The 14267-nt window shown below is 34.2% G+C and overlaps 1 protein-coding gene across 1 annotated transcript in view; it reads left to right on the top strand.

Moving 5' to 3' along the window:
- The window catches only part of VPS13C (vacuolar protein sorting 13 homolog C), a 176509-nt gene that overhangs the window by 83577 nt on the left and 78665 nt on the right, over nucleotides 1-14267 (top strand). The window contains exons 36-42 of the mRNA XM_014780787.2: nucleotides 5856-5992; nucleotides 7884-8040; nucleotides 9102-9181; nucleotides 9739-9798; nucleotides 10507-10669; nucleotides 12439-12555; nucleotides 14114-14217. Of these exons, the coding sequence (XP_014636273.2) occupies nucleotides 5856-5992; nucleotides 7884-8040; nucleotides 9102-9181; nucleotides 9739-9798; nucleotides 10507-10669; nucleotides 12439-12555; nucleotides 14114-14217 (818 nt within the window). The remainder of the gene's footprint in view (nucleotides 1-5855; nucleotides 5993-7883; nucleotides 8041-9101; nucleotides 9182-9738; nucleotides 9799-10506; nucleotides 10670-12438; nucleotides 12556-14113; nucleotides 14218-14267) is intronic.

Raw genomic sequence — 14267 nt, 5'->3', positions numbered from 1 at the left:
ATTGAAACATTTGAAAAATCACCACTCAACAAAAATACTGAAAAAATTATACTGCAGTAAAAATGCAAAGAGAATCTAAATTATTAGCTACAAAGGCCCTTTTGACTTAAAGGTTAGGTAACTACCAGATTTATTTTTTTAAGCTATTTTATATGTATATACACACACAGACATCTTTATTTTTTCAAATGAATGGTACCATCCTATATGTGTGTGTATGTGTGTGTATTTCTGCACTTTCCTTTTTTTTAATTAACAGTGTATATTGGTGTTCATTCCATATCTATAGATTTATGTGTATGCATACTATGTATAGATCTGCCTCTTTGTTTTTAATGGCTCCCTGGTATTAAATTCTGTTGAAGTATCATAATTTATTTAGCAAGTCCCTATTGATGGATGTTTCAGGTTGTTTTCAATCTTCCACTCTTACCATGTTGTGTTGAATATCCTTGTACATAGACTTTTACAAGTACATGTATATCTGTAGGGGAAATACCAGGACTCCTGGATTAAAGAGTATTTAATTTTTACTAATTTAATTCAAATTAATAATTAATTAAAATTAACTTAATTTAACATTTTGACAGATCTTACCATTTGCCCCTCATAGAACTTGTACTAATTTTGCACTCCTACCAGGTTGTTTTTCTGGTACAAACACAGCAGATTATCAGACTTTTAAATTTTTGCCAATTTGCTAAGTGAAAAATGATATATCACTATATTTTATCGTTTAAAAAATTTTTTTGACTGTATATTTTTTACTGTAAGTGCACAAATCTTAAGTATATAATTCAGTGAATTTTTACACATGGCTATACCTGTGTTATCACCATGATTAAGATATAGAACATTTCCAGCACAGCGCCCCAGAAGGCATCCCTATGCCCCTTCCCAGTCAGTACCAAACACCTACCCTGCCCACAAATCTTCCCAGAATTAACTGCCATTCTAATTTGTAATACCGTAGATAGATTAGTTTTGCTGCTTCTTGAATTTCATATAAATGGAATCATACAGAATTTACTCTTTGGTTTTGGCTTTTTTCATTCATCATTGTTTGTGAAATACATCCCTGTTGTATGCAAGCAGTACTTTGTTCTTTTTATTCCTATGCGGTATTATTATATGAATGTATCAATATTTGTTTTATCCATTCTATCTTTGATGATCATTTGGGTTGTTTCCCATTTTTGACTATCATGAATAAAGTTGCTGTGAATGTTACTGCACATGTCTTTTGGCATACTTATATACGGTTTTCTTTTAGGTATCTAGCTAGGAGTAGTATTACTGCATCATATGTTCGGTGTACATTTACTTTCAGTAACTTATGCCAAATTATATCAAACAGTTTTTGAAGTAGTTGTACCGGTTTACTTTCCTATCAGCAATATATGAGAGTTCCAGTTGTTTCACAATTTTTTTTTTTATTGAAATCATGGACTTATTAGAGGGCTCAGAAGGAAGCCCTGTGAATAGAGTAAAATCAAGTATCGATCTTTTCTTTTTTTATAATAAACGTAGATGCTGTAGTTTAGATTCATAATAAATAAAGGACTCTTTTAAGCTGTGGGCCTTCTGATTGTAAAAAGGAAGTTTAAATAGACCTGCAGGGTTTTAGAAATTGTGTTCATAATAGGCATTAATTCTCCATTTGGGATGAAATAACTCCCCAGTTCTTACCCTACTAACTTTTTTTTTTTTAATTGTGGTAACATTGGTTTACAACATTGCATAAATTTCAAGTGTACATCATTATACTTCGGTTTCTGCATAGGTTGCATCATGTTCACCACCCAAATACTAATTACAATTCGTCACCACACACATGTGCCTAATCATCCCTTTAGCCCTCCTCCCTCCCCCCTTCCCCTCTGGTAACCACCAATCCAGTCTCTGTCTCTATGTGTTTGTTGTTGTTTTTATCTTCTACTTAATGAGTGAGATCATAGGGTGTTTGACCTTCTCCCTCTGACTTATTTCGCTGTGCATAGTACCCTTAATGTCCATCCACGTTGTCATAAATGGCTGGATTTCATCGTTTCTTATGGCTGAGTAGTATCCATTGTGATATATACCACATCTTTATCCATTCGTCCATTGATAGGCTCTTAGTCTTGGCTTTTGTGAATAATGCTGCATTGAACACAGGGGTGCATATATCTCTATGCATTGGTGTTTTCCTGTTCTTTGGATAAATACCCAGCAGTGGAATAGCTGGATCATATGGTAATTCTATCCTTAATTTTTTGAGGAATCTCCGTACTGTTTTCCATAGTGGCTGCACCAGTTTGCATTCCCACCAGCAGTGTATGAGAGTTCCCTTCTCGCCACATCCTCTCCAACACTTATTTCCTGTGTTGTTATTTATAGCCATTCTGATGGGCGTGAGGTGATATCTCATTGTAGTTTTGATTTGCATTTCCCTGATAGTTAATGGTGTTGAACATCTTTTCATGTGCCTGTTGGCCATCTGTGTATCTTCTTTGGAGAAATGTCTGTTCAGGTCTTTTGCCCATTTTTTAATTGGGTTGTTAGTTTTTTTTTGAGGAGGACTAGCCCTGATCCAACATCCGATACCAATCCTCCCCTTTTTTCTTGAGGAGATTGGTCCTGGGCTAACATCCGTGTCCATCTTCTTCTACTTTATATGGGACGCCACCACAGCATGGCTTACCAAGCGGTGCATTGGTGCGTGCCCAGGATCTGAACCTGCAAACCCTGGGGCACTGCAGCGGAGCATGCATACTTAACCGCACTTAACTGCTGCGCCACCAGGCCGGCCCCAAATTGGGTTATTAGCTTTTTTGTTATTGAGATGTATGAGTTCTTTATATATTTTGGAAATTAACCCTTTATCAGATATATGGTTTGCAAATATCTTCTCCCAGTTGTTAGGTTGTCTTTTCGTTTTGTTGATGGTTTCCTTTGCTGTGCAGAAGCTTTTTAGTTTGACCTAGTCCCATTTGTTTACTTTTTCTATTGTTTCTCTTGCCCAGTCAGACATGGTACTTGAAAATATGTTGCTAAGACTGATGTTGAAGAGCGTACTTCCTATGTTTTCTTCTAGAAGTTTCATAGTTTCAGGTCTTACATTCAAGTCTTTAATCCATTTGGAGTTAATTTTTGTGTATGGTGTAAGGTAAGGGTCTACTTTCATTTTTTTGCATGTGGCTGTCCAGTTTTCCCAACATCATTTATTGAAGAGCCTTTCCTTTCTCCATTGTATGTTCTTGGCTCCTTTGTCAAAAATTAGCTGTCCATAGATGTGTGGGTTTATTTCTGGGCCCTCAGTTCTATTCCATTGATCTGTGTGTCTGTTTCTGTGCCAGTACTGTGCTGTTTGTAGTATATTTTGAAATCAGGGAGTGTGATACCTCCAGCTTTGTTCTTTTTTCTCAGGATTCCTTTGGCTATTCGGGGTCTTTTTTTGTTCTGTATAAATTTTAGGATTCTTTGTTCTATTTCTGTGAAAAATGTTGTTGGAACTTTGATAGGGATTGCATTGAATCTATAGATTGCTTTAGGAAGTGTGGCTATGTTAATTCTTCCAATGTTAATTGGCTATGTTAATTCTGCCAATCTGAGAGTGTGGAATATCTTTCTATTTCTTTGTGTCTTCTTCAGTTTCTTTCAGTAATGTTTTATAGTTTTCAGTGTACAGATATTTCACGTCTTTGGTTAAGTTTATCCCTAGGTATTGTATTCTTTTTGTTGCAACTGTAAATGGGATTGTATTCTTTTTTTTTTTTTTTTTATGAGGAAGATTAGCCCTGAGCTAAAGTCCGTTGCCAATTGTCCTCTTTTTTTGCTGAGGAAGATTGGTCCTGGGCTAACATTTGTGCCCATCTTCCTCTACTTTATATGGGACGCTGCCACAGCATGGCTTGGCAAGCATTGTGTCGGTCCACACTTGAGATCCGAACCTGTGAACCCTGGGCCGCCGAAGCAGAGTGCGTGAACTTAACCACTATGTGCACCAGGCCGGCCCCAGGATTGTATTAATATCTCTTTCTGCTACTTCATCATTATTGTATAAAAATGCAACTGATTTTTCTATGTTTATTTTGTATCCTGCAACTTTACCGTATTCATTTATTATTTCTAAAAGTTTTTGGTGTATTCTTTAGGGTTTTCTATATATAAAATCATGTCATCTGCAAATAGCGACAGTTTCACTTCTTCCTTTCCAATTTGGATCCCTTTTATTTCTTTTTCTTGCCTGATTGCTCTGGCTAGGACTTCCAATACTGTGTTAAATAAGAGTAGTGAAAGTGGGCATTCTTGTCTGGTTCCTGTTCTTAGAGGGTGTTTCACATTTTCGCTAGTACTTGGTATTGTCAGTATTTTTAAATTTAGCCATTCTGGCAGATATGCAGTGGTATCTCTATGGCTTTTATTTGTACCCTGATTACTAATGAAATTGAAAACCTTTTCATATGATTGTTGGCCATTTGAATATCCTCTTTTGTGATGTGACTATTCAAGTCTATTGACCATTATTTTTATTGAGATGTTTGTCTTTTTTCTTATTAATATATAGGAGTCCTTTGTTTATTCTGGATATGAACCCTTTGCTGGTTATATGTGTTGTATGTCTATGTGTTGGTATATGTGTAGAAATGTCTTCTTCCTATCATTGGTTTGCCTTTTCTCTCTCTTAATGGGTCTTTGTGAATAGAAATAGTTAATTGTAATGAATTCCAATTTACCATTTTTTTTAATGATCAGTGCTTTTCAAAAATTAAAGAAGTCTTCACCTATTCCAAGAGTTGTTTTCTAAAAGCAAAATATTTGCTAGAATTATTTCCCCTGGATCACATTATGTTTGGCACAGTGCTGGAATAAAGGAATAGTTAGGAAACCTTGCCTTATGTTTTTCTTTCACAAAAATAATAATTGACAGCAGTGGTTTTCTGTATGGGTTTCTGGTATAGTTTATGCTACAGCGTTCCTTTGTGTTACATTAGTGGTCATGGGTAAAGTTAAGTGCAATAATATTAATAACTAATGTAATGATATTGAGCGTTGGTTGAGAGAAGGCTATAAAGTCAGACTGATGAGTTTGGACTTCACCACTTGCCATCTGTGTGACTCTAGGAAAGGTACTGAATCTATCTGAACCTCAATTTTCTCGTCTGTGAAATGAGGACAATAACATTTTTATCTCAAAGGGTTGAGACAATCCATGTACAGCCCTTAGCACATTGTCTACACAGAGGTAAGCACTTAGCAAGTGATAGCTGTTATTAGTTTTGTGTATTACAGCTTGGAACACAGTTTTATTGCACATCAGGGTGTGTGAATTTCAGCACATCATCATACTCATATAGCTTTACTTTTGCTTCTTGGTATGACAAAAGAGACTCTAAACATTTCCCCTTTTTTTTTTTCTTTTCTAGCCTTAACTCTTATTATCTTCCTCATGATTTAGTTATATCAAACTCCATTCTGTTTTCAAAACCCAACCTCTTAACTTATTCTCACAGTCTTCTCTGTGTGAGGAGGTGCTTCAGTTCTACTTGAATTGTTGTTCCCCTGTTAAGCCTTTCTTGACCTCCCATAACAATGTCATGCCTAGTTCTGTGCTTTTTGCACATTTTATATAGGGTCTATTAACATTTGTTCACTTAATCTGACTAAGTGTAGCCTCCTTATTTTGTTTCCTTGTATTTTAAATGTATGTGTCTCTTCTGCTAAACTCTGAGCTTTCTAAGGGCTGGAGCTGTATATTACTGATTTGTGGTCTTTCAGTGCCTGCCCCAGGTCTAGGGTGTTTAAGTACTCCATGAGTATTTGTGGAGAAATGTGTGAATAGAAGTGAATGAATTTCTTTTAAACATCTTTAGGTGAAACTAAAGAGCCACTTGAAATCTCTACAGCACAACAAGATGTACATGCTTCACAAAGTTCTTTAACAGCTGGAGTGGGAGAAATTAGATCTGTAGACATCATTAATATGCTGCTGAATTTTGAAATCAAAGAGGTGTGTAATTTTCATCTGTTTTTGTAAAGTGAGGTAAATAAATAATGGATTTTTGGAGTTCCCTTTACTAAAATAAACTTGTAGATTATTGATATAGATGAAAAAAAATCTTAGCTAGACTGTAATTTGTACGTAGCAGTAATGTTTTAAAATTTGAGAGTTTGTTAAAGATGGGTTATATTTGAGCAATATAATATTTCATAGAGAAAATGGTAGCATGTCCTATAACATGCTTTTCAAATGATTTTAGGACAGATGGAATGTGGCTTGCTTTGGATTTCATATAGGAAAGGCTGGAAGGGGAAACAGTGGCAGAGAAATCTTTTGCAAATTTTAGAAACCCTTGGTAGAATAAAACACAATATGTCTACATTTTTTAAATGTTATATTACCACCATCCGCTTCCCATCTGCAGATTCTTGAGGAAAGATTAAATGGATTTTCCTCTTCTGTATTCACACATTTAGCAAATATTCATTGCATGTTCTAAGCACTGAGAATACAGAGGTAAAAGGCAGAGACTCTGAACTCAAACAAGAAAACAATTAAAATTTTTCTAAGTGCTCCCATTAAAAATGTGCCCAGGGAGCTTGTGGCAGTGATGGGAGGGAGGGGGCATCTAAGCAGTCTGAGAAGGTCAGGGAAGATTTGTTGGAGGAAGTGGCATTCGAGTTTTTAAAGAAGAGTGAGGTGTAGTCTGAGAAAAGGAGATCAGGAAAAGGGACTGGGGCAGGGTAGAAAGAGCAACAGGCATAAAGATGTGAATATGTGAGAAAGCATAGTGGATACAGGTACTTGCAAGAACTTCTTTCAGAATCTCATCATTAAATGGTTGTACAGAGGTTATGTTCTTTCTCTGAGTTAAAAATAATAAACTTTTAAACAAATAAGTTCTACTTTTTTGATCTGAAATAAATGCTTTGAAACTAGCTTCTTTCATGTTAAACCTCTGCTATTTTTCTGGTTAATATTACAGTTATTGAAGATTTTTGAGCTTTGATAATTGAAACATTTATAGATGAATCATTCTGTTTGCAAATGGGCTTCGTTAACATATGTACATAGAAAACTCAAAAGTTCTTATATCATTTGTAATACATATTATTACAGTTCCCTTCCATTAGGACAGTGGTTGGGGTGGGGGGAAGCAATTTGCATCCTCCCCTCAGGCCAATATTTGGCACTGTCTGAAGACATTTTTGGTGTCTGGCAACCAGTGGGTAGAGGCCGGTGATGCTATAAACATTCTCCAGCACACGGGACTGCTCCCCAGTACAGAGAATTATCCAGCCCAAAATGTCAGTGGTGCCAGTGTTGAGAAATCTTGCTTTAGGAGTACAGTCATGCACCGCATAACGATGTTTTGGTCAGTGACGAACTGCATATACAACAGTGGTCCTGTAAGATTAGTACCATACAGCCTGAGTGTGTAGGAGGTTATACCATCTACACTTGTGTAAGTACACTCTATGATGTTCATACGATGACAAAATCTCCTAACGACGCATTTCTCAAAACAGATCCCTGTTGTTGAGCAACACATGACTGTAGTATAAAAATTGACCATTTATCTCACAGACTTTCAAATGAAAGGCCATGCATCAGCCTAGGACTTCTGGGAATTAGGCAGAACTACTCTTTTTTTTTTTTTTTTTTTACCTTTACCTTGAAAACTACTAGAATATAGTGGCATTGTTTCAAAAGTCTGAACAAGTAAATGTGTCTTCCAAAGTAAATAACACTAGGCAATTTCCAGACACAAAGAGAAGTAAACATCTTTACATTGCGTGAGTTTTTTGGTTGTATCACTCTGAATGGTTATTAAATTGTTGACTTATCCTCATTGTATATTAGGGAAATAGTTTGTGGTAATACTGGTACCTTTTTCTAGGTTGTGGTTACTTTGATGAAAAAAGCAGAAAAGAAAGGAAAGCCTATACATGAACTAAATGTCCTGCAGCTTGGAATGGAAGCTAGAGTTAAAACTTATGACTTGACTGCTAAAGCTTATCTAAAAAAAATTAGTATGCGATGCTTTGAGTTCACTGGTAAGTGTAAACTATAGTCTGTGTAAATTATCTATGTAGTAGACAAATGGTCCCTACCTTTTTATCAATAATAAGCATATTTATTATTCACCATAATTATTTAGTTATATTAAATTTATTACATTGATACAAAGGAATTTTATATTTTAAAATTTATTATCTATGTAGTTACTTATCATAAAATAAGAATATATCTAAATATATATCTATATTTAGCATTAAGTAAAATGTATCCTAAAGAAAAATGAAAGATATGTCTTCATTGTCTATACATGATGCTTCAGTACTTGTAAAAGGCAACATTTAATTATAACTATACTATGAGAACTGATATATTAGGAAATCAGAACCCAAGTACAGTACCCAGGTGTAGAGTCCAGGGATCCTTTTTGAAAAGGTGAGTTAATTTACTCGGAAGTAACTTTTTGTTTGTTTTTTATTTATTTTTAAATTACATTGGTGTTTTTTAATTTGTTTTTAATGACGTTAATATATACTTATGAAAAATGAAAATTAAACAATACAAAAATGTGTAGGGGAAAAATTTCACATCACCTTATGTTCTCACTCCCTTACCCCCGCATGAATACTAAGTTACTGTTCAGCAAGTTTCCTCAACCTTTCAAATTCACTTTCTAAATTGCATCAAGCCAACTTTTAAAGTTGCTATGGATGTTTAAAGTTTAAAGGAACTCTATGGGGTAACTTTAAGTAAAGCAGGCTTGTTTGAGAATAATCCCTAGTTTATGTGTTTTATGGCATTGTTCTTTAATTTATTCTGATTTGTTCAAATGACTAATACTAGTAGCACGAAATGTTACAAGAGTTGTAATTGGCTGGTGCTGGGTTTTTTTTTTTTTTTTTTTTTAGTGGAGTTTCTTTCCTTTTTTTTTCAAAACCAGTTTTATTGAGCTATGATTTATATACTGTAAAATTCACCCTTTTTGGTATACAGTTCTATGAGTTTTGCCAAACATACATTTATGTAACTGGTCTGTTTTAAAATACATTTGAAATGTGTAAACGACTTATTGGAGCTACCTTGTCTTTTTTTGTTTTAGACTCGAAAGGAGAACCTCTTCACATTATTAATTCTTCTAATGTAACTGATGAACCCCTTCTGAAAATGTTATTGACAAAGGTACCTGGTTGTATATCTAGGTTCTTTAATTGCATTAAAGGTTGTATATTTTGTATTTGTAAGGGTTGTATTAAAGGTTGTATATCTAATTCTTTAATATTTGAATATATGAAATTATGTAATTTCTCCATATTTAATGTTTCAGTTTTCGCCCATAAATTTTTTGCTCTAAAACTGGTTGATTATAGTGAATTATGCAAGCATCTGACCATCCTGGATAATTTCAGTTACCTTCTGAGTTAACCCTGTGTTGTTGAATAAGTGGGAGTATACAAAATTCCATTGTAATCTGAAGCAAAGTTTGCTGTAGTCTAGATACACTAGCATTTTTCCCTACCATTAGTACTAAGTAGGATAAGGAATTTGAGTTTTTGCTTCTATAGAATGTGAGAAATGCTTATGTGGTCAATTTTTGGCATGTTCTTCTTTGCCTTTAAGAAATATGTTTATAGTGTTTTCATAGCATACTTTGAAAAGTAAAGAATATATATATATTTTTCAATGTGTGAATTTTTTGGTGTTTGCAACCCAGTGGTTTAATCTTTCACTATTTCTAGGCAGACAGTGATGGACCAGAATTTAAAACCATTCATGACAATACCAAACAGAAACTAAAGGTAAATCTTTTCTAATTAACTATAAGGCTAGGTTATATTAATCATTAAATCTAGCTTCATAGCCATCTTCAGTTGTGAGATTGTTGAGTTCTAAAATTAGAATGAGGGTGGCAATAATATTAGATCTAATCTTGTTGATAAAAGAAATGAATATAGAGTTGAAATAAAATTCTTAGAAAAGTTCATTTGATTTCCTAAGAGGTTGTTTCCCAGATATGAATTAATGATTCCTTGTTGAGTACAAAAATAATACACTTAAAGGGTATTTTTTTCACTAGGGTTATTTGGCCTAACGTTGATGGGAGCATTAAATATTTGAATTATATACAGACTAGGATGAGAATAAAATTAAGGACAAGGCTAAAAGTACGGCCCAGTACAAACGTTGCTCATAGTCCATTTGAGCTTGTATAGTCTGCCTTGGAACCATCTGAAATGTGATTGAGCTGAGGCCTAATAATACTTCCTATATCTTTACTTAAAACCCGTCATGTTCTGTTGAGGTTAAGAGTTACAGCTGGGTGTGGGAGAGGGCAGAGTGTTGGTCTGTTGTCTGATAAGGATTAACATTGTAATAGTGAGTTCTTTCTTAAAAAATTAAAAAAGGACCTTAATTGAACTATTCTTATGCTACTTGTAAATGTTGAAACTTAATATAAAAATGTCAGCATATCTGAAATCTGGTTCTCTAATTGTTCGTTATCTTAGGTTTCATTTTCATCCTTAGACTTAGTACTTCATTTGGAAGCTTTACTCTCCTTCCTGGATCTTTTATCATCTGCCCTCCCATCCTCTGAACCTTCCTCTTCTGAGAAAGAATCTAAGCTGAAACCACTTGTGGAAGAGTCCAGGAGTATTGTTGTCAAAGCTGGTATTAACTTTTGAGTCATGGTCTAATACTTTCTGTCTGAACTTTAAAAATTGTATAATAACTTGTATTTTCAAGCTAAGATAAATATTTAGCACCTTAATGGTACAGCTGCTCTGACAGATTAGGTTAGTTTCAAAAGAAAGCAAAATTTATCCCTATGGTATTGTAGAGTAATTTAGTGAGGCATTTTAAATAAGTGTTTAATATTAATCATGTATTTATATTTGATTTCACTTTCTAGCTTTTACATAAAGTTGTATATACTTTGCATTGATGTCTCTGCAGCCTTCACTCCAATGAAAGTAGGAGAGGAAGAAATTAAAATATGAATACGATCATGCCCTAGTAACACAGGCCCATTTCAGTCAGTCAAGTAAACCTACCTGGCGCTCAACAATTTGAAGTGCAGGACACACAAGGAAAAATCTCCTGGAAGAGACAGACTCACTTTGGTTTCTGAATTTAAATCACATACAGATATGGGCACATTTTCCTCAAGTATATGGCTTGTGCTATGAAATGTTAGATATGATGTATCCTGAGTGAATATGGACTTGTTTTTAAGTCAAATATGTTAATTATTTTTCTTTCATATCATATTGTGAATATCTAACATCCAGTAATTTAATTTTCAGACCATTACCTGTTTGAGTTATATTTTACTACTGGCATCTTTAAAGTGTAAAACTTAGTACTATTAGATCTGATACAAGGATCCAATTTTTTTTTAACCAAGGAGCAGGGCAATACTTTTGCTGTAAACTAAAGTAGAAGGGTTTTACCTTCTTTGTCTTTAATGTGCTTGTTACATTAATATCCATGGAAATGCTTTTCTATATAACATATACATACATACATACATACACAATTAAATAAATGAAGAAGCAATGTTTAAGCTCACAATAAACTACAAAAAATATTAATCCAAAGAAACAGTCTTCCGGTTATGCTATATACTTTGTTTTTATGGCTGATTATGCTACCTTAAATCTTAAGGGAAAAAACCCTATTATCATCTTAGTGATTAAGGACTGATGTCCCCATGTTTTTAGAATTTAGTAGGAAAAGGTCTGTTTCCCTTACACATGACAAATCTCTAGGAAAGTATATCCTAAATTTATCAATCAGGACCTGGACTAAAGCAGATTAAGGGAATCCCTTGATTGTGATTCCTATACACATGTACAAGCACACATTATAATTTTTTTGTACTTTTTAAACTTTATCCCTTTATGTTTATGTCTCATAGAATTTATTTTAGAATTCTTCATGGAGAAACAGAATTCAATCTAGAGAAACTGGTTCTACAGTTAATAACACGCATTATAAGTGTCATAGTTAATATCTATTTTATTAACTATCATCGCTATTCCAGTTTTTCATGAAATATTCTTTTTTGACCTAATATATGATATGAAAAGGTGTTCAAAATCAAAATTTGGGGCCAATAGAATTCTAGAATTCTAATATAGAGGATTTTCTTTTTTCCCAGAAGAAAAATTATAGTAAAGTTTCCATCTAGCAAATTGTACTTTCAAGGCACTATGAAAGTTTGCCTTTATTCTTAACTTGGAGGAGAATATGCTAGTTTCTGTCTGATTGGCATTTGAAGATTGATTCAAAATCCATATTAATTATATGTAATCTTACTGGAAGACTTTTTGATTCTTCATAGTTCATAATGTACTTTTATTTTAGCGAATTTGAGATTATTTTGTGTTATATCATTTTTGCACTTTGCTAATCACAAGGTATGTATTACTTTTTAGTATCCAGCGACGCTTCTCAAGATGATGTTTTTGATTTAAAGATCATAGCTGAATTAAATGCATTTAATGTCTTTGTCTGTGATCAGAAGTGTAACATTGCAGATATTAGAATACACGGTAAGTAATTATTCCTTGCTGTGGGTATTTCTGTTTCTTTACATAGACCTCCAGGAAGAATGAGCTTGTGCGTGGTAGATTTCTCATGAATCATCTTTTAGTTTACTCGTATTGAAGAGTTGTGCAAACTTTTCAAAGATGTACTTTGAGATGTTAGAAGTAAATTTGTTATGATTCACAACTGACATGAGACATTCCTTATGTATTTAAAAAATTTCCGAATAAGTCTAAGGCTTAATCTCTCATATTCTGTTTGCATTTTCAGAATAATGTAACTTTAATTTAAATCAAGAAATGAATATCATGATAACATCTCAGTGGGTAAAGACAATGTCGTTATCCTTATTTCCCTTGTCTTTTGGGCATATATAGTATCAGGAAGAGAAGTTTCTAAAAGAAATTTTTAAGCCTTACTCATCATTAGTTGATATAAGGATGAGTTCAGATTATACTATGGGTTCTGGAGCCAGCCTGCCAAGGTTCACATTTTGGCTGTAACGCTTACTGGCTAACCTTGAGCAAATTAATTAACCTTTCTGTGCCTTAGTTCCCTCTTCTGTAAAATGGAGATAGTTGTAATAATTATTCATATAGGGTTGTTGTGAGGATTAAGTTTACACATTTACATACATTTAGAAAAGTGCCTGGTACATAGTAAGCAGTTTAAAAAGGTTAAAAAATTGGTTTCAGGGGTCGGCCCGGTGGCGCAAGCTGTTAAGTGCGCGCACTCCACTGCGGCGGCCCGGGGTTCGCCAGTTCGGATCCCAGGTGCGCACTGACACACCGCTTGTCAAGCCATGCTGTGGCAGCATCCCATATAAAGTGGAGGAAGATGGGCATGGATGTTAGCCCAGGGCCAGTCTTCCTCAGCAAAAAGAGGAGGATTGGCAGATGTTAGCTCAGGGCCGATCTTCCTCAAAAAAGAAAAAATCGGTTTCATTCAACAAATATTACTAAGTATCTATTTTATGGGTGGCATGGTAGTGATTTGGGCTTATTACTAGGTCTTAGCTGCAGGCATTCTCTCTACTGAGGAGCAGTTTTAGAAATCTCCCTGCCTTTAGAAATTATGCAAATGGCAAAAAGTGTTTTGGAGGGAAATCTTAGAAGATTGTGTTTTAGGTAAAGTTTATTGTAGAAAGAATAGTACTTATTCATCAGATTATATTCATTTATGCTTAGTTATTGGAGCAGTAGTTCTCATAATAACTGTCAGATGGCTATTTAACAAACATTATGTGTGTTCCTAAATGACTGCTTCTGATCTTGCCAGTGCACAGGATATTCGTGTTTGGAGACCTGTGATTAATTTCCTTTGAAATTTGGTTTCTTTTGTTTAAAAATTGTCACAACTTTTATGTATGAGATGCCTGTAGCACTTGAAGATATTATAATCTTTCTTAGGTATCTCATGCATAGAAGTTGATGCCTTTAATATGTCTAATAGTGAGAATTTTTTTTCGTTCTATATCTTGGTAGTATATTATTGAACTTAAATACCACTGAATTGGTTCACTTGGATTGGGTGAAAAGTTTGTACATGTTATGTTTCCCATAGGAATGGATACCTCTATTTTTGTGAAGCCAAAGCAGACCAACATGTTTGCCAGACTTAAAGATATCGTAGTTACAAATGTTGATTTGCTGTCTATTCACAAAAAGGTAATTAAAAATTAGGTTTTTATATTGCAATTTATTTTTTTTCTTTGGGT

Source organism: Ceratotherium simum, chromosome 3 (genome assembly GCF_057802395.1).
Source record: "Ceratotherium simum simum isolate JZ-2026a chromosome 3, ASM5780239v1, whole genome shotgun sequence".
Taxonomy (NCBI): Eukaryota; Metazoa; Chordata; class Mammalia; order Perissodactyla; family Rhinocerotidae; genus Ceratotherium; species Ceratotherium simum.
The sequence above is the reverse complement of the archived record's forward strand: the minus strand, read 5'-3'. Positions and strand labels throughout refer to the sequence as shown.